The 18628-nt window shown below is 38.2% G+C and overlaps 1 protein-coding gene across 2 annotated transcripts in view; it reads right to left on the reverse strand.

The window, feature by feature from the left end:
- PTPN2 (protein tyrosine phosphatase non-receptor type 2) overlaps window positions 1–18628 on the reverse strand; it is a 103486-nt gene that overhangs the window by 37515 nt on the left and 47343 nt on the right. For both annotated transcript variants that reach the window (XM_075529885.1, XM_075529884.1), the window contains exons 3-4: window positions 11818–11918; window positions 1353–1451 (exon numbers count right to left, since the gene is read on the reverse strand). In XM_075529885.1, the coding sequence (XP_075386000.1) occupies window positions 1353–1451; window positions 11818–11918 (200 nt within the window). The remainder of the gene's footprint in view (window positions 1–1352; window positions 1452–11817; window positions 11919–18628) is intronic.

The raw sequence follows: 18628 nt of genomic DNA on the forward strand, positions 1-18628 counted from the left end.
ATAATTAATATGTTTCAATTAAAGTGTTTATAAAATGTTCCTCTAACTGACAAACAACCATACAGATAATGCATCAATAAAATAAAAAACTTTGTAATTTGTAAAAGCAAGAAGACTGAGGCAAAGTAAGTTTTTTTTCCCACCAACATCATTTCCTGTGAATGAACCCCCAGAGAAATATCCTTTTCTAAAACAGCCCCTTCTCCTTTTCCAAACCACAAATAACATATGGAAAAAAACAACCTCCCCCCCCAAAAATGGCAGTCCAAGACTGCAACTCTTTACGTGTGTGGAAAACCTTGATTTCTCTCACAGGGGGACTGGTGGTTTCAAACTACTGGCCTTGTTGTTTTCCCCCTCTTTTCTTAAATTGCCCTTCCCCCACCCTATTCTTTTGTTTAAAATTACCTTCTTTCCCCCATTTTCTTTCTACTCCAACAAAGCTTTAGTCTTGGAAACCCACAGAGACAGCTTTACCCTGCCCACAGAGTCACCATGAATTGGATGGTAGTGAGTTTGTTTAGGGGCTGTTGCTGTTGTTTTGGGTGTAATGCACTGTGATTAAACTGTAACTTAAAATTTCAATAAATTTATACTTATGTCTCATAATCTATAAGCTAATAAGTTTAAGAGAATCTTTATTTGAATCTTTTAGAAAGTTTCTAATATTTTTATTATAACTAATTATAAAGATTCTAATAGAAGGATCTCTAGTACTGTACTGGGCTATGCATTGAGTTTCTAACACCAAGGTTCAGAGATTCAAACCCACCTCTGCAGGAGAAAGATGAGGCTGCCTGTTTCTATAAAGATTTAGAGTTTCGGAAACCCAAGGGGCCAGTTATACTCTGTCCAATAGGATCACTATGAGCCAGAATCAACTAGATAGAAGTGAGTTTAGTTTGGGTTTGAAAAGATTCTAATGAAGCTTAGCAATTCTAAAGGTCTAAGTAGCACCATGAGTTTTTGTTCAATATATTCCTATTTTAGAGGTTAGTGGTCTGTAATTATCATTTGAACAAAGATAGAAAGGCAAAGAATACATTAGCTCTTCTTGTCTAAAATGGGACTTCAGCTTTTACTAAAAGCTGAATATCTAAATAAGGAATACCTCCAAAGAATATGAGATTGTACAATTCTTTTTAATGACTGAACTACTGAATTGTATGTGAATCCTATGCCATTAACTTTTAAAACGATGACTTTCTAAATAAAATGTTTCTTAGGTTGTTAAAATTTTGTTTGTATGTTTTTTTTTAGTTGTTAAAGGTTTTAAAAAAAGAAATAAGAAAGCATTTTAAAGTAATGATCACATCCAGTACATTAAGTGATAAATATCAAATATTACTCACCGATTCTTTCTCCACAACCCGGTTTAGCATGACAATGGCTTTTGTTTTTTGTTGCCAAACCATGAGCCAGAAATGACAACATGTATTAGGAAGTGGACCCTGTAGGAACAGAAAAGAAAAACTAGATAAAGGAAATGCATGGAAAAGAATGAGGTTCGTAAGGAAAACTGTTTCCAATATATTCCTGGATTAAAAACAATGTACTGGATTAAAAGTCAAGACTTCAAATTAATTTCAATTTTTAAAAACAAACCTGTATTAGTTTGGAGTTTTGAGTACAAAAGATCAAAAGTGACTCTTTAAGCAGAAAAAGGTTTTAGATTTCTAAGTGACTTTCTGTGTTGCAGGTAGAGTCAGGATTTAATAGGAACCAAGAGTTAAAAGCTCATGCAAAAAGACACCCAGACAAGCAAAGTACTACTAAAAACAAAGTAGGCCTCACACACTCTGATCACAAAACCTACTGAATAGCTACTATAGTGTGCACAGTGTTTGGCAAAAGGCTGGATTTCATTAAATGGGGAGGAGATATTTCTATTGGATATCTATTTTCAAAAGATTACACAGAATTCCTGTTACCATGTATAAAAATTAACTCAAGATGCATCTAAGACGTAAATGACAAACCTAAAACTCTAACAATCATCAAAGCACAGGAAAGATTCTGATCTTCGAATTAGCCTGGTACTCTATTTGTGACAGTGCTGACTGTCTTGTTTCCTCTACGGGTACTTCTACACTTAGTATTTCTATAGTCACCATGCATAAAAGCAAACAAAACACAGTTAGACTCATGCATAGGAATATCTGATTGCTCTTGTTCTAATTACAATAGGGACAGGGCGGAGGTAATTTCTGTTCCCTTCGTGTTGCACAACAGTAAGAAATCCTGCCTCCTACTGATCCTATCACAGTAGTCTCCAAAAGATGTGTATGTCAACACAGGGCAGTCAATCAATACAAGTCACCCACAAGAATGTATTTCCAGGAAGAGTGGGCATAATGAAAACACCTGAACCACCGTAAAACTGTAATTAACATGGCAGCGTACTGAACACCACTAAAAAGGGAACTGGTCTATATTATAACATTGCTATGGCAAAAAATAAAGTACCACTACAGATACTTCAACTACCTCCTAAAAACTACTGCTCACAAGGCTGGGCTGGGCTGGGCTGGGCAGGGCAGGGCAGAGCAGAGCAGAACTGCCAAGTGGGTTGCTAACACTGTAATTCTCTATAGGACAAGGCCCCATCTTGCTCCTACGGTGTGGCTCTTGGTTTCCAACTCCTGGCCTTGCAGTTATCTTCAAGTGCATAACCCACTATGCCACCAGGGTTCCTATTTCAATTGCCTTTAATGATAGTATAGGGCGTAGCACAGAAAAATGAGGCCATGTCCAAATTAGAATTATAAACAGGTTGAAGGTTAAAATAAAGGAGGCATTACTATACCCAAAATAACACCGAAGAGTATTCAATACATCAGGTACAGGTAATAGAGAAGAGGGGGTTTTTTGACAAAGTATAAATGAAGATAGGCTTTTAGATCACAAGTATCTCATTTATCTCTCACCCGTTTCAATTACTAACAATGCTAATAATTTTCACTCTTTGCAAAATTGATATAATATACCTAGGGGCTGAAACTTTAGCTTTCTATCTTTTAAAATTATTTTTAGAATTTTTAACTCCATTCAAAACGTGTTAAGTACAAAAGGAAAGCATGGCTGAGATGCAGTGCCAGGAGAAAAGGACACAAACATTCTGTAGGGGAAGGACTCCAAGGGAGGAAAGGACTTCGGGAAAAGCCAAGACCAAACCAAACTCAATGCCAGCAAGTTGATTTCAACTCCTAACAAATGGAGAGGGCAAGAAGAAATGTTTTTCTGGCAGTAAATTCTATGGAAACAGCATTTTTTCCTGTTGAGTTTGAATCTCTGAGGTTGTGATTAGTCCAATGCTTACCCCAATGTACCACCAGGGCTCCCAAAAGATATTATAGCAGAGTTTAAAAATAAAGAGAACTGAGGTATGAGCAAAGAGGCAGGGAGAAGCAAAAGAATGGGGCAGACTTTAATGGCTACCCAAGGCATTTCCAGCATGAAGTCTGGCATATAAAAGTTTACAGCATGTTTTAGAAAAGACAGGTCATTGAGCATACAAGCAGGGCTAAGGAGTAGGAAGCCTCATGGCACAATCCTAAGAGGGTTCATTTGTAGATTTTAAAGGATTTTGAATGCAGTAAACTGTAGCCAACATTTATTGTCGTGGCATTATGAAACATGAATGAGGGAGAGTAACTGGTTGCAAGGAGAAAAGTTAAAAAGTACTTAACTAGTGCAGGTTAAAATTGAATACAGCTGTAAAAAGGGCAGCAGAAAGAAAGAACTCAGGAGATGCCAAGGATCAGACACTCGAGAAACTAAAGTTGGCTTCTTAAAAGAGTGAGCTAGAACATGCCAGCATGGAGCAGGAAAATCAGTGGGAAAGGTATGAGGGGCCAGCCCGAATGTCACCAACGTGGACACCTGCCCATCTCCCCATAAGAATTTATTTCAGAGGATGGCACTCAATCTGCAGCTCCGGGAGAGGGATATGTCACATAGGAGCACACGGGAGCAGATGAAGGGGGAGGAGGAGAGAGTGGAGTACATCCTGGCTCACCAAGCCTTGAGGACGATGTTCCCACTCAGAACAGACAGACCACAGAGAGGACCACATGGCCAGCCCCACGATGAGACACGACGTCATTCATTGACCCATAACCCTACAGTGGAGAACACTAGACACACAGTGTGGGAACTACGCCAGATCTGATCCTGCCACACTCAGGCAAAACATTAAGGGGGTGCAACAGAGCAGCAAGGGAATGGAGCGGCGAAGTCCCCAGGGAATGTCGAAGGTGGACTTTGGGGCTAGGGCTTGGTGCCCCAACAGACTGGACTGGAAAACACTCGTAAAGGCAAACGAACAGTCCTTGAACTAACTACAAGCTTTTCTTTCTTGCTGTGTTTTGGTTGTTGTTTTTTTTAATTGGTTTGTTGTTGTTGTTGTTGTTTATATTGTTGCTCGGTTATGCTGTCTTGTTTTTGTGCATGTTATTATCTCCGCAGGTCTGTCTAAATAAGATGGGCTGGAGTAGAAAACAATGGGATCTACAGTTCTGTGGGACATGGGACAGGTGTGAGGAAAGGTAGTGGTGTTAACAAACCAAGGGATAACGGAACAACAAGTAATCCAAATTGGAGGAGAGGAGGGTGTATGAGGCCAGGTAGGATGTGATCAAGGGTAATGTAACCAAGAGGAATTACTGAAAACCAAATGAACACTGAGCAGGATAGTGGGACAAGAGGAAAATCAAAGGAAACAGAGGAAAGAGCTAGGAGGCCAAGGGTATGTACATACAGGGTATGTAAATAACAGTATGTACATATGTAAATATATTTATATGAGGATGGGGAAATAGATCTATGTGCACATATTTATAGGTTTAGTATTAAGGTAGCAGATGGACATTGGGCCTCCACTCAAGTATTCTCTCAATGCAAGAATACTTCATTCTATTAAACTGGCATTCTATGATGCTCACCTTCCTAACAGGATTGCTGAAGACAAAGCGGGTACACATAAACAAATGTGGTGAAGAAAGCTGATGGTGCCCAGCTATCAAAAAATATAGTGTCTGGGGTCTTAAAGGCTTGAAGGTAAACAAGCGACCATCTAGCTCAGAAGCAACAAAGCCCACATGGAAGCAGCACACCAGCCTGTGTGATCACAAGGTGTCGAAGGGAACAGCTATCAGGCATCATCAGAACAAAAAAAATCCTATCATTGTGAATGATGGGGATAGTACGGAGTGGAGACCCACTGGACATCCCCTTAAAGAAGGGTTTCCGGGAGGAGACAAGCCAGTCATGGGGCGATGTAGCAACAAAGAAACACACAACTTTCCTCTAATTCTGAAATGCTTCCTCCCCTCCCACTATCATGATCCCAATTCTACCTTACAAATCTGGCTAGACCAGAGGATGTACACTGGTACAGATAGGAACTGGAAACACAGGGAATCCAAGGCAGATGATCCCTTCAGAACTAATTGTGTGAGTGGCCACATTGGGAGGGTAGAGGGAGGGTTTGAGTTGGAAAGAGGGAACCGATTACAAGGATCTACATATAACCTCCTCCCTGGGGGATGGACAATAGAAAAGTGGGTGAAGGGAGACGTCAGACAGTGCAATATATGACAAAATAATTATTTATAAATTTTCAAGGTTCATGTGGGAAGGGGCAGCAGGGAGGGATGGGAAAAAATGAGAAGCTGATGCCAGGGGCTTAGGTGGAGAGCAAATGTTTTGAGAATGATGAGGGCAATGAATGTACAAATGAGCCCTATAGATTATTCTGTGCACAAGTATATACTCATCACGTATTTGTGTGTATATAAATGTGCAGTCACATGCATATTACAGTTATAGTTTTATACCTTTTACTAAAGACACCTTTTTCCTTTATGCCCATCTTAATAATACTAGAAATTTTGATCAAGCTGTGTGTACTTCATCCACAATGAACGCTACCTTTTAAATTACCAAAAGTATCTAGTATCTCAACTAAGGGTCCTATGGCACCGTAGTTACCAATTGGATTGCTAATTACAAGGTTAGCAGTTCAAAATCATTAGCTGCTTTGAGGAAGAAATATGAATCTTTGTATTCCCATAAGGAGAGATAACTATGAGGTTCTCCAAATGAGGCTTTCTATTCCTTAAGAGAGTCTTAAAAACACACAGGGGCAGTCCTACACTGCTTAAGAGTCGTAAACAACTTGATGGCAGTGAAATCTCAACTGTAGTCTTCAGTAGGGATTACAACTCAACGTAAATAAAACCAAGATTCTCACAGCTGGACCAGTAGATAACATAATGACAAATGCAGAGGAGATTGGAGCTGTCTTGCGTGGATCCACATTCAATGCTAATGGAAGCAGCAATCCAGAAAAAATTGACAACATACTGCACTGAGCAATTTTAGGAATAAGGTGTGCCTGACCCAAACCATGGTTTTTTTCTGTCATCTCATAGTATCTAAAAGTCAGATAATGAATAAAAGAGACCACAGAAGAATTGATGCATTTGGATTAAGGTGTTGGCGAATATTAAAAGTACCAAAGGATGCCTGACGAATAAGCAAATAAGGGAAGAATGCTCCTTGGAAGCAAGGATGACAAAACTCTTAATTTAAACATATTAACAGGAGAAAGCAGTTCCGGGAAAAGATCATTATGCTTGGTAAAGTAAAAGGCCAGTAAAAACAAAGAATACTCTGAATAAGATAGACCGACACAGTGGCTACAAAAACTGGCTCCCACAGAAGAAGAGTTATCACCAGTGTTTCGTTCTTTGGCACAGAGGACTGCTGTGGGTCAGACCCAACTCCGCAGCACCTAACAACTGTCTCAATAATGCTTCCCCTGGCCCCCTACTCCCAATAATGCCTGGTAACCCTCAATGAGCATTGGTCTTTGTTTATAAATTCTTAATACAAGTGTAAACACACAATATTTGTTCTTTTATGATTGACTTATTTCAACCACCATAAGTTCCTCCATATTTATCTGTTTTAAGATTCAAAGACTCATTATCTCTTTATTATGATGGTTCATAGTATACAATTGCATGCATATAGTACATTTTGCTTATCCATATATCCTTTAATGAACCAATTACTTTATTATATGGGTTTTAAGTTAATTTAAGATATTTTCATTATTACAGTTACTAATTTAAACAAAATACAACAATAAGTAGCATAGATCCCCTTACTGTAATAGCAGACGGTGATAGTTAGGTTTTGTTTTCAACTTGGATGGGCCAGGATTCTCCTATAATCTAACTTAGTGCGGTCAAGTCCATGAAGGGATCTTGTTTAACAGGCAAGTATACGAAATTGTGGGGAAAATAAAGCAAAATCCAAACTCACTGCCGTTGTGTTGGTGCCAACTCATAGCAACCTTATAGGGCAGGGCGAACTGCTCCTGGGAGTTTCTGAGACTATAATGGTTTATGGGAGTAGAAAGTCTCCTCTTTCTCCTAAGGAGCAGCTAATAATTGTTAGCTGCTGATATCATAAGCCACAGCCCAACTCGGAACCCCTGCGCCACCATGAGTCCTTTAAGGCTACATAAATACTATTCTCAAATACAAATGTTCACATCTCATTTCACTTCTTTTTCATCATTTTAAAATAAATGTTGACTTTTTTTTCAGTGTTAGGTATTATTATTTTCTAAATGGTTGGATTAAGAAGCAATGCTGACCACAAAATTGTTAAATGCCACTCAGCTAATTCCAACTCATAAAGACCGTATGTACAAAAGAAAAAATCAGTGCCTAGTCCTGTACCACCTTGCAATTGTTGTGTTTGAACCCGTTGTTGCAGCCACTGTGTCAGTTCACCTCATTGAAAATTTCCTTTTTGATGACGATCCACTTTACTAAGCATGTTAAGAATTGTAATCCTTATAGATATATATACATGTATGTGTGTGTGTGTGTGTGTGTGTATATATATATATATATATATATATATATATATATATATATATATATATATATACCATATTGAATGAAGGGGGAAGTGCAGAGTGGAGACCCAAGGCCGAAGTGTCGGCCAATGGAGATCCCCTCATAGAGGGGTTTAGGAGAGGAGATGGGTCAGCAGGGTGTGAGGTAGTACCGATGAAGAACACAGCTTTCCCCCAGATCCTGGATGCTTCCTCCCCCCAACTACCATGATCCGAAATCTACCTTGCAGGACTGGATAGGGCAGAGGTTGTACACTGGTGCATATGGGGGCTGGAGGCACAGGGAATCCAGGGTGGAGGATACCTTCAGGACCAAGGGTGTGAGGGGCGATGCTGGGAGAGTGGAGGGTGAGTGGGTTGGAAAGGGGGAACTGATTACAAGGATCCACATGTGACCTCCTCCCTGGGAGATGGACGGCAGAGAAGGGGGGGAAGGGAGACTCCGGATAGGGCAAGATATGACAAAATAACAATGTATAAATTACCAAGGGCACATGAGGGAGGGAGGGAGGGAGGAGCGGGGAGGGAGGGGGAAAAAAAGAGGACCTGATGCAAAGGGCTTAAGTGGAGAGCAAATGCTTTGAGAATGATTGGGGCAGGGAATGTGCGGATGTGCTTTATACAATTGATGTATGTATATGTAAGGATTGTGGTAAGAGTTGTATGAGCCCCTAATAAAATGTAAAAAAGAAAAGAAGAGAAAAAAAAGAAAATGATTAGGGCAAAGAATGTACAGATGTGCTTTATACAATTGATGTATGTATATGTATGGATTGTGATAAGAGTTGTATGAGCCCATAATAAAATGTTTTAAAAAAAGAGTTGTAATCCACTTGGTGGCAGTGAAATCTCATCTGCAGTCATAAGTATGGATTACAACTCAATGTAAATACACATTTTGGACATGTCATCAAAAGGAACCAGCCCTAGCAAAAGGCTGGTTCCTTTTGATGACATGTCCAAATATGTTAAGAACAAAGTCTTGACATCTGTACATCCTCCAAGACATTAGCAGTCCACAGTACTTTCAATATTCTCCTCTATTTCATATGCATCAGTTCTTATTTGGACACAAAGTAGGTGATCAATATATATTTGTTGGATGAATACATCAAATGAAGTTGTGGAATGAGGATTTCCCATGAATAATGATAATCTGACTCTAGTGCTTATATGCTTATATATTTTTTTGCTTATACTCTTTTTTTAAGATACAAAGGTTCCAGGTAGTTCAAGTCATGAAAAATGTCAGTAAAATTTTTAAGATTTTAAATAATTTTTAAACCTCAAACCAAAATATCCCTAATGTCTTTTAAAAATAAACAACAGTCTTGCATAACTATTTTTATGTCTGCCTTGAGAACTGTCCTCTTTCAGAATTTATCTAAATGGGATCAAAATGAAAGTGGCAACTCAAAAGATTAATTAAGAAACTTAGAGGGCAGTGAACTATAAGGAGAATGACCATGATCACACAATTCAAAGAATGTAATCAATGTCACTCAATTGCACATATAGAAGTTGTTCAATTAAGGTACGTTAGACTGTATATTCTCTCAATAACAAATATTGCTATTAAAACACCAAATTACAATCTTTAGAAAGACCTATATTTTTTTAAATCGTTTTATTAGGGGTTCATACAACTCTTATCACAATCCATATATACATCAATTGTGTAAAGCACATTTGTACATTCATTGCCCTTTCTCAAAACATTTGCTCTCCACCTAAGTCCCTGGCATCAGCTCATTTTTCCCCTCCCTCTCTGCTCCCTACGCCCTCATGAGCACTTGATAATTTATAAATTATTATTTTGTCGTATCTTGCCCTGACATCTCCCTTCACCCACTCTTCTGCTGTCCTCCCCCAGGGAGGAGGTCACACGTAGATCCTCGTGATCAGTTCCCCTTTTCCAACCTACCCTCCCAGTTTCCACTTCCAGTTCCTATCTGTACCACTGTAAATCCTCTGGTCTAGCCAGATTTATAAGGTAGAACTGGGGTCATGATAGTGGGGGAAGAGGAAGCATTAGGAACTAGAGGAAAGTTGCATGTTTCATCATTGCTCTGTTGCACCCAATGACTTGTCTCTACTCCGCCCTTCCCCACCTCATTCACTAGGATATGATTTTTTGTTCTGATGATGCCTGATACCTGATCCCTTCAACACCTCGTAATCTCACAGGATGATGTGCTGCTTCCATGTGGGCTTTTTGTTGCTTCTGAACTAGATGGCCGCTTGTTTACCTTCAAGCTTTTAAGACCCCAGATGCTATATCTTTTCATAGCCGGGCACCATCAGCTTTCTTCACCACATTTACTTATTCACCCAGTGGTTGTGTGGAGTAGGTGAGCAAGACCTACATTTTTAAAAACTATTAAGAGACAGCATAACCAATCAACAAGACTGAAAAACAATGGTATAGGCAACAAAAGTTGTGACAAATAGGTCAATTAGTCTTTTCTATTTTTTATCGTTAGTTTCTTTTCAAAGAGAAAGTAAATTGTTTAATTATAGAAAGAAAAAAAATTTATTGCATAGTACACTGTGTCTCTTCAAATTGCATAAATCTTTCATCTCTTAAAAACATCATGAGTGCTTGTAAGAAGAATTTCAAATATTACATACTGGAAGCCAAAAAATAGCAACTAAAAATCTTTATAACCCAAACCCCTCCACTCCCCAAATCACTACCTCTCTGATAACCAACTTGGCTAGTCTTTTTTTTTTCTGGTCTTTTACAAATTATTTCATCAGTTAAAGTTGCAATAAGTACTCATTTACATCTTTCTCTGTGAATTTATAAATTTCTCTAGTATCAACTATTAAAGATTTATCTTTTAGATGAGAGTATTTGAACGTGAAAATATATATTTGAACATGATACATAATCAAAATTTTTTATCTATTAGCTTAAATTTACAGTTCCCTAATTACTAAAAAATCGGGGTTCACTGTGTACTATATACATCTTTTTTTCCCTTTAAACTGTGAATTTTATATTCTTTGCCTGTTTTTACCAGAGACTGCTTCTCTTTTTCTTTAGTATTCACAGGAGCTATTTACCTCAACTTAAAAAGCAATTCATTTCAGAGTTTGCTAGGAATTTGTCTAATAATATTTTAAGTTTTTTTCTCTTCTCAAGAACGTGTCAAAAGATAATTCAAGTTATAGTTTTGAAGTTTTCGTGTACAATGGCTATACAATGTATCCGTTGTTTATATCTTTAATGAGGAAAAGACAACATTATTAAGTCTCCCTTCTTCCACTAAAAACCAAGGCCATTTCCATTTTACCCGAGTGGCAGAGCATTATTTAAATAAGCATGGGTTACAGCGGTTAAGTAGGAGTCAACAAAAGCCAGTAAGAAACTGTAAAGCTCTCCAGATTTCTAATGTTACTTTCTTCAGTGTTCTCATTCTAGCCTAAACTGAAGATAGTTCACACACCATTCTAGCCACAACTCCTGTATTCTCTGAAAATATATACTACTCTGAAAAACCTCCCACAGGTCCTGTGAGTTACAGAAAAGGTTCTATGAAAATAAACAGGGGGAAAACACAAAATTAAAAAAAAAGAAGAAATAGAAGTTAATGAAGCAAAGTAATTAATGAGAAGGCTTTGTATCAAAAACAAATAAATTCTCTGAAGAGAACTGGCCTAAGCCATTTCACAGAAAAAAAAAATGTCCTTTTAGAATGTGTAACATTAAAAATAAACATGCTTATCTTAGTTTAATATTTATAATTCATTATATAACCAGAAAAATGAAATGGCATTTCGTTTCCAAAAGAAGTCATTGTATATCTTAGCACTGATTTAAAGCAGAACAGAACCACCACCACATTTCAAGAGTCTGCTCATTCATGGTCACTTGCCTGTGTTAAGATGTAACTCCTTTGTGCCTCTTCTATGTCAACTAAACTGGCATTAATATAATCATTTTCAGTACTTTGCAGTGTAACACGACTGTGATCATCTGAAAATAGAAAATGAGAAACCATAACAGTTCCAGATTTTTTCCTTTTAATTAATTTTATCTATATTTACAAAAATATTGAAGAAAAAAACCACAGAAAAAGATGTTAGCATTATGTGAAATTTGAGCCAAATCCTGAATTATTCCCAATTTTTAAAAGTATAAAAAATGCAACCTTCTTGTTATTTGGAAAGTGCTACTGTTTGTAGGACACTAGCTTTGTAAATTGTAAAGGTGACCAAATATGAACACAATAAAATTAATAAAGCACCTACTTCCTTAAAACTAGATTGTAGCTTTAGAATTCAATGGTTCTCAACCTTCCTAATGCTGTGACCTAATGTTATGGTGACCCCCCCCAACCATAAAATTATTTTCGTTGCTACTTCATAACTGTAATTTTGCTACTGTTATTAATCGGGTGGCCCTGTTTGAAGGGTCATTCGACCCCCAAAGGTTGAAAACCGCTGCTTTAGATTCTTGGTGCTTACAAGAAAGGATTCGTCTACCTATTTAAAAAAAAAAAAAAAAAAACCCCAAGGCTCAAGTAAGTGAGACTAGATTTCTAGGATTACCATATTTTATTTATTCCGCTAGAACAGCAGTTCTCAACCTGTGGGTTGCGACCCCCAAAGGAAGGATCCTTTCACAGGAGTCGCCTGATTCATAACAGTAGCAAAATTACAGTTATGAAGTAGCAACAAAAATAATTTTAGGATTGGGGGGTCACCACTGCATGAGGAACTGTATTAAAAGGGTCTCCATAAGTAAGGCTGAGAACCACTGCTCTAAAATATTAACTTGCCCTCAAGTTCAGAAACTAGGGCTGTTCGTTCATCACCTTTCAGGTTTAGAAATGCACCCACCTTCATGACTCAATTTTATCACAATGAACAGGTCTTTGGTGGGAACAATAACACTACTTAGGTAGCACCAAAGCATTTAGACAAAGGTATATTACACAATAGTTAAAAAAGAATAGAAAGAGGAAACATATGACAGTTGTTGTTTTCTTGGGGGGGGGGGAGTATTTTAAAGTGTAGGAACTGCAATTAGTGAAATGAAACAAAATGTGTATAAACTCTTCAGTGGAAAACTGATGTGCTTTCTTATGCTTCACCCAATTCACAGTAAGAAAAAAAGGAAACATGCATTCAACTATATTTAAATAATTTTCTATTTTAATTACATAGAGGTTAAGTTAAAAGTATTTAAAAGCAGTTGAAATATTCAAATAAAAATGCTTCACTTCATAGAGTACTTACAGTTAAAAAAAATTTGTTTAAGTAAAAATCTCAGTATACTAATTTAACTATGTTGAGCACAAACTTTTACCTTATAGCATGGGGAAAGGAAGACCAAGAAGATAAGTAAGAGAATGCATGTGCAAAAACCTAAAGAAGACATGTCTTCAAAGCCAGAACCAAATAAAACCTAAAACAAGATGAGGTTTCAATCCCAGGAAAAAAACATTTTGTTCTAAGAAGTTACCCTCAATAAAATCTGTACTAAAAAGCACTCTATTCCCATTTTTATACTTAAAAACCGTTTCTAAGATCTCCATATGAAATAAATGTTATCCATATTATCTTCAGACATAATTTACCAGAGATCTGCTGGACTGTGAATCAAAACTTCGGTAAATATTACACATAATATGCCAAAAAGAAAAACCAGGATTTTCTTATAGTAAATCACATGCACTAGCGTTGTCAGAAAGATGTCAGCATCTTCATCATGTTTTTTAGCAATAATTTAAAAAATAATCATCACCTTTAACTGTTAACATTTGAGATCAACCTTTCAGCTATCAAAATAAAATAAAGCTTATGTATCTACTATGTGATAAATGCCAAGAAATAACATACATCTTTCAATGTCAAATAATCAATAAAGCTGCACTAAAATTTAATACCAAAGGAATGTATTCCCTCGTGTTGTAGTTAGTGAGAGAACACAAGCTTCAAAGACTAGTTATACTGCTTGCGAAAGCAGTGGGTGAAGTGACACAAGAGAAAAGATCCCTAACAATGGGAAAGGTCCTCCCACTGTGTTATGAATTTGGTCATCATATTACCATCAGAGATGCCCACAGCTATAGATGAAGTCAGACCGCAACATTTTGGTTTTAAGGAATACTTCAAACTTTCATAGTATTTGTTCCCTTCCACCCACTAACAAGCATAGTTGGGAGTTGCTGTACCTCACCAGCCTGGAGTGTCCTGTACAGCCTGGCCCCACACAGGTACCCTAGCTTTCTCTCAAACAGTCATTTGTACACCCAGCAAAACTGAAAGGACACTGAATTTCCTTTCGATAATTTTAAAATATTTTTGCTAGAAAATGATACTAATAAAGGCAAGTAATCCTTGGGAAAACTAAGGCCATTTAGTATATAGTCACATCAAATATTGTATGAACCACATATATTTCTTTCTTAGTAACAAAACTCTCAAATGTTATTACATTCCTTCAAGTCAGCTCTGACCCACAGCAACCCTTCGTACAACAAAATGAAGCACTGCTTATTCCTGCTCGCTCCTATGCCTGAGCCCATTGATGTAGCCTCTCTCAAATATATCCCAATCATAATAGATAAACCTGTCTGCTCTGGTAAGGATTTAGGGAAGTCTGCTTCTGAACTACTATGAGTCAGAATTGACCTGATGGCAGAGTTTGGATAGTGATTTTTATTAAAATTAATAAATAAAATATTAAACTTTTTGATTCAGAAGAGAATCTGAGCTAAGAAAAATTATAAAAGGTGTCTTCTGTTAACTAAAACATCACCTTGAAATAACTATGTAGTGTAACTGGTTTCTCATACAAGGAGGCTTCAAAAGTTCATGGAAAAATTCTATTATTTTTGGTTAGTGTGTGGTCTTTGTGGGAGGAAAAAGCTCATAAAAGGGCTAATCCCACCAAGGTTGAAGGGACTCTCACTACACTGAAGAACCTAAAATGAGACATGCCCTCTGGACCTGAGGCTTCTGAGCCGAGAAAGTCCCCAGGAGAAAGAGCTGAGACACTGGAAATGCTTTAAGAAAATACTAGTAGCAGATAATAAGGGCAAGACACCCCCAGAAGGTGAAACCCACAGCACGAGGCATTTGCAGTGGACTCATGGAGAGAAATAGCAGTGGCATTTAAACAAAACCAAACTGACTGCCATCGAGTTGATGGTGACTGATAGTGACTTCTAGGGCATAGTAAAACAGCCCCAATGAGTTTTCAAGACTACCGTATATACTCGCGTATAAGCCACGTTTTTCAGCACAAAAAAATGTGCTGGAAAACTGGAGTTCAGCTTATACACCGGTCAGTGGTACCCCAGCGAGGTATAACATCTCAAGCGGGACTGCCGTTCCTCCGTTGTTCATTCAAAGCCCCGCTGACACTGCGGGGCTTTGAATGTTTGTTTACTCACATCTAACGAATCGGAGCCGTCCTATGACGTGGACAGCTCCAATTCGCAGAAGCACCCATAGTGATTCACTTACGCCGCAGCTGAACTGGTAAGGATGTGTCTGTGGCTGCGTCTCTCCCCTCTGGTCTCTGTGTTAATTCACATCCTGCATTTCCCACCCTAGGCTTATTTATACTCAAGTCAATCAGTTTTTCTGGTTTCCCAGGTAATAATTAGGTACCTCGGCTTATACTCAGCTTGGCTTATATTCAAGTATATATGATAACTCTTTACAGAAGTAGAAAGTCCCATGTTTCTTCCATAAAGGTGCTGGTGGTTTCTAACTGCTAATCTTGCAGTTAGCAGCCTAACTTGTAACCACTATTCTACCAGAGCTTCTAGGGGATTAATAGAGGAATCAAAAAGATCTCTTAATAGTTGCCTACCATGGGGCTGGGTAGGATAGGCGTCAGAGGTCAGGGTCAAGCAGGGGCTGGATTGCAGACTTGGCTGATAAGGAGCTGAAAACTGTCTAGGTTGAAACTTTCCCTGATTAAGATCTGTCTCTTGGTGTTCCTATTACATCTAATTTGACTTCTCTACTGTTACTTCCCTAATAAACCAGTTTTAAGTGTGGTCTCAATTCTTTGTGGTCACATCAATGAATGAACCCAATGAGTCCAACAGAGAAGAGAGGACGACCAAGGGTGTTGGAGAGTGGAAGTGTATGTGTGATCTTCACCTTCTAAGAATCATCTTTGTGCTGTCACTGATCTTGTTTCTCATCTCACCTCCCCTGAATTGAAATGGATTCTGGAAAGTGCTAGCTTATTATAACTATCTAGAACAGCGGTTTTCACCTTGTGAATTTAGACCCCTTTGGGGGTCAAATGACCCTTTCAAAGGGGTTGCCCGATTCATAACTAGCAAAATTACAGCTATGAAGTAGCAACGAAAATAACTTTATGGTTGGGGGGTTACCACAATATGAGGAGCTGGATTAAAGGGTCACGACATTAGGAATGTTGAGAACCACTGATCTAGGAGGAGGGTACCCCCCAAAATGGGAACCCCGCTCTGCCCGCCCAACCACCCCTAGCTATGTATTTGATTTTTTTTCTTTTAACAAAACAACCTAACAGTCAACTATTCTTCATAGGCCCATTGTTATCGGCTTATCCAAAATCAGAAAAGTGATCTTTCAGTATTTCACACCATTTTTTTTATTTCTGAATTATAAAAATATAGCAAACTACATGCTACATACTTTCCTTTCTATGGATTGCTCCAAAATAAATCATCATTCTGTGTTATTTCTCTTTCCTAGTTTCCAAAAGAGCTAGAAAAGGGAAAATTAGGAAGAGGATACAACTATTTTGCACGGCTCACCACAAAAGCAAACAAACCTTATTTCTACAGGAAATCTTATTTCTCCACATCTTTTAATACCAGCCTACCAATTTTTTAATAAAATGATAGTTAGCACATACTTCTACTTATAAGAATGTTAACTGGATGGTGGGAGAGTGGAGGGTGAGTGGCTTGGAAAGGGGGAACTGATTACAAGGATCCACATGTGACCTCCTCCCTGGGAGATGGATGGCAGAGAAAGGGGGGGAAGGGAGACTCCGGATAGGGCAAGATATGACAAAATAACAATGTATAAATTACCAAGGGCACATGAGGGAGGGGGAAAAAAGAGAACCTGATGCAAAGGGCTTAAGTGGAGAGCAAATGCTTTGAGAAAGATTGGGGCAGGGAATGTGCAGATGTGCTTTATACAACTGATGTATGTATATGTATGGATTGTGATAAGAGCTGTATGAGCCCCTAATAAAATGTAAAAAAAAGAAAAGAGGAGAAAAAAAAAGAATGGTATTTGGGTACAATCTCTTAAATCATGATTTAGGGGAAGGTTTACATAGCATATCAGGGTTTTACATTCAATAATTATAGTATTTTGTTTCAATTTATCCATTTATTTGTTGTCCATTTATTCAACTTATCCAATACCCTCAATAAATCCCTAGATGTTTCCATTCCTCCTTTCCCAGCTCTGTCTTTGAGTAGCCGTTGCCCTTTTAATCTTAAATGGTTGATTATTGAAACATGGGGCTAGGTTCAGTTCCAGACATGAAGGATATTGAAGTGACATTATCCAACTAGTCAGCTTTTTTTTTTTAATTTAATTTTGAGTTCGACTGGACAGTGTTCTCCCACTTTACCCAGGATATTTGCTGTGATTCTTTTTAGAGCAGTTCAGGGACTGCCTAATTTTTCTAATCTCAAAGAGTTGTGGAGGTTTATATTTGTATAGCCCATTAATTAGTTCATTGCATTGCTTCCATATATCTTATGATTTTCTGCCCTCTTCTTTCCTACAGATGGGGAGAGATCAATAGTTGCACTTTAGATGGCTTCTCATGAGCTTTAAGACCCAATCACTAGGACACACAACACTATCTTTGTCAACTGTTATACCAATTGACTTCGGTGTCCCTTGTAGATTATGGTTTTGAGCCCCTAGGCCCAGTGATTCTTTCCTTCAGGGTGTTTGGTTAAGTCTAAGAAGTTTTCCCTACATACTTCATAAATTCATGGATATATTTGTAGCTAAGGTTAATTCACATATAGATATCCTCCATTAAATCAAACTATTTTCATAAGTGTGTTAGGTTGGCTTACACAGTTGTAGAAGTCTGTAGATCAGATATAGGAGCTGATGAACAAAAAGCAAGAAGAAGATTGAGGTAGTTAGTTTACTGTGCCAATCTGGCTGATAAAAGCATGTGGAGTTAACTAAAGGGTGGAAGGATAAATAGCTCCATGAGCCTCACCTTTCGAGTTTTCAATTCTCTTGCTTTCTGACGGTTGGACCAGGGTGCAGCTGCCTTAGCCAGTTCCCTGCTTCAGCTGGCATAGCTCACTTGCTACAAGACATCCCTGAGGAGAAGCCACAAGGACCTACCCTGATGCAGCCCTGAATGCTGGAGCACCCATGTAGAGAGCCCTGCCAGCACTGAGATGCTTATACACTCACTGACACGGCTTTCCTCCTGCAGTCGGCATCATTACATCTGTTTTGTGAAATGGAGGACTTTGTGGATTGGTGTTGGACATAAGGGTTAATGGATTAATGCTGGACTTATGGGCTTGGGCAGCACTGGGTTGGGATGTTTTCTTGATGCGCACTTAACCTTTATATAAAACTCTCTTATACATGAGTTTCTGTGGATTTGTTTCTCTAAAGTACCCAGACTAACACAATGATACAGGAGGGCCACAGGACAGAGCTGAATAATCC

The sequence above is a fragment of the Tenrec ecaudatus genome, chromosome 13 (genome assembly GCF_050624435.1).
Source record: "Tenrec ecaudatus isolate mTenEca1 chromosome 13, mTenEca1.hap1, whole genome shotgun sequence".
Taxonomy (NCBI): domain Eukaryota; kingdom Metazoa; phylum Chordata; class Mammalia; order Afrosoricida; family Tenrecidae; genus Tenrec; species Tenrec ecaudatus.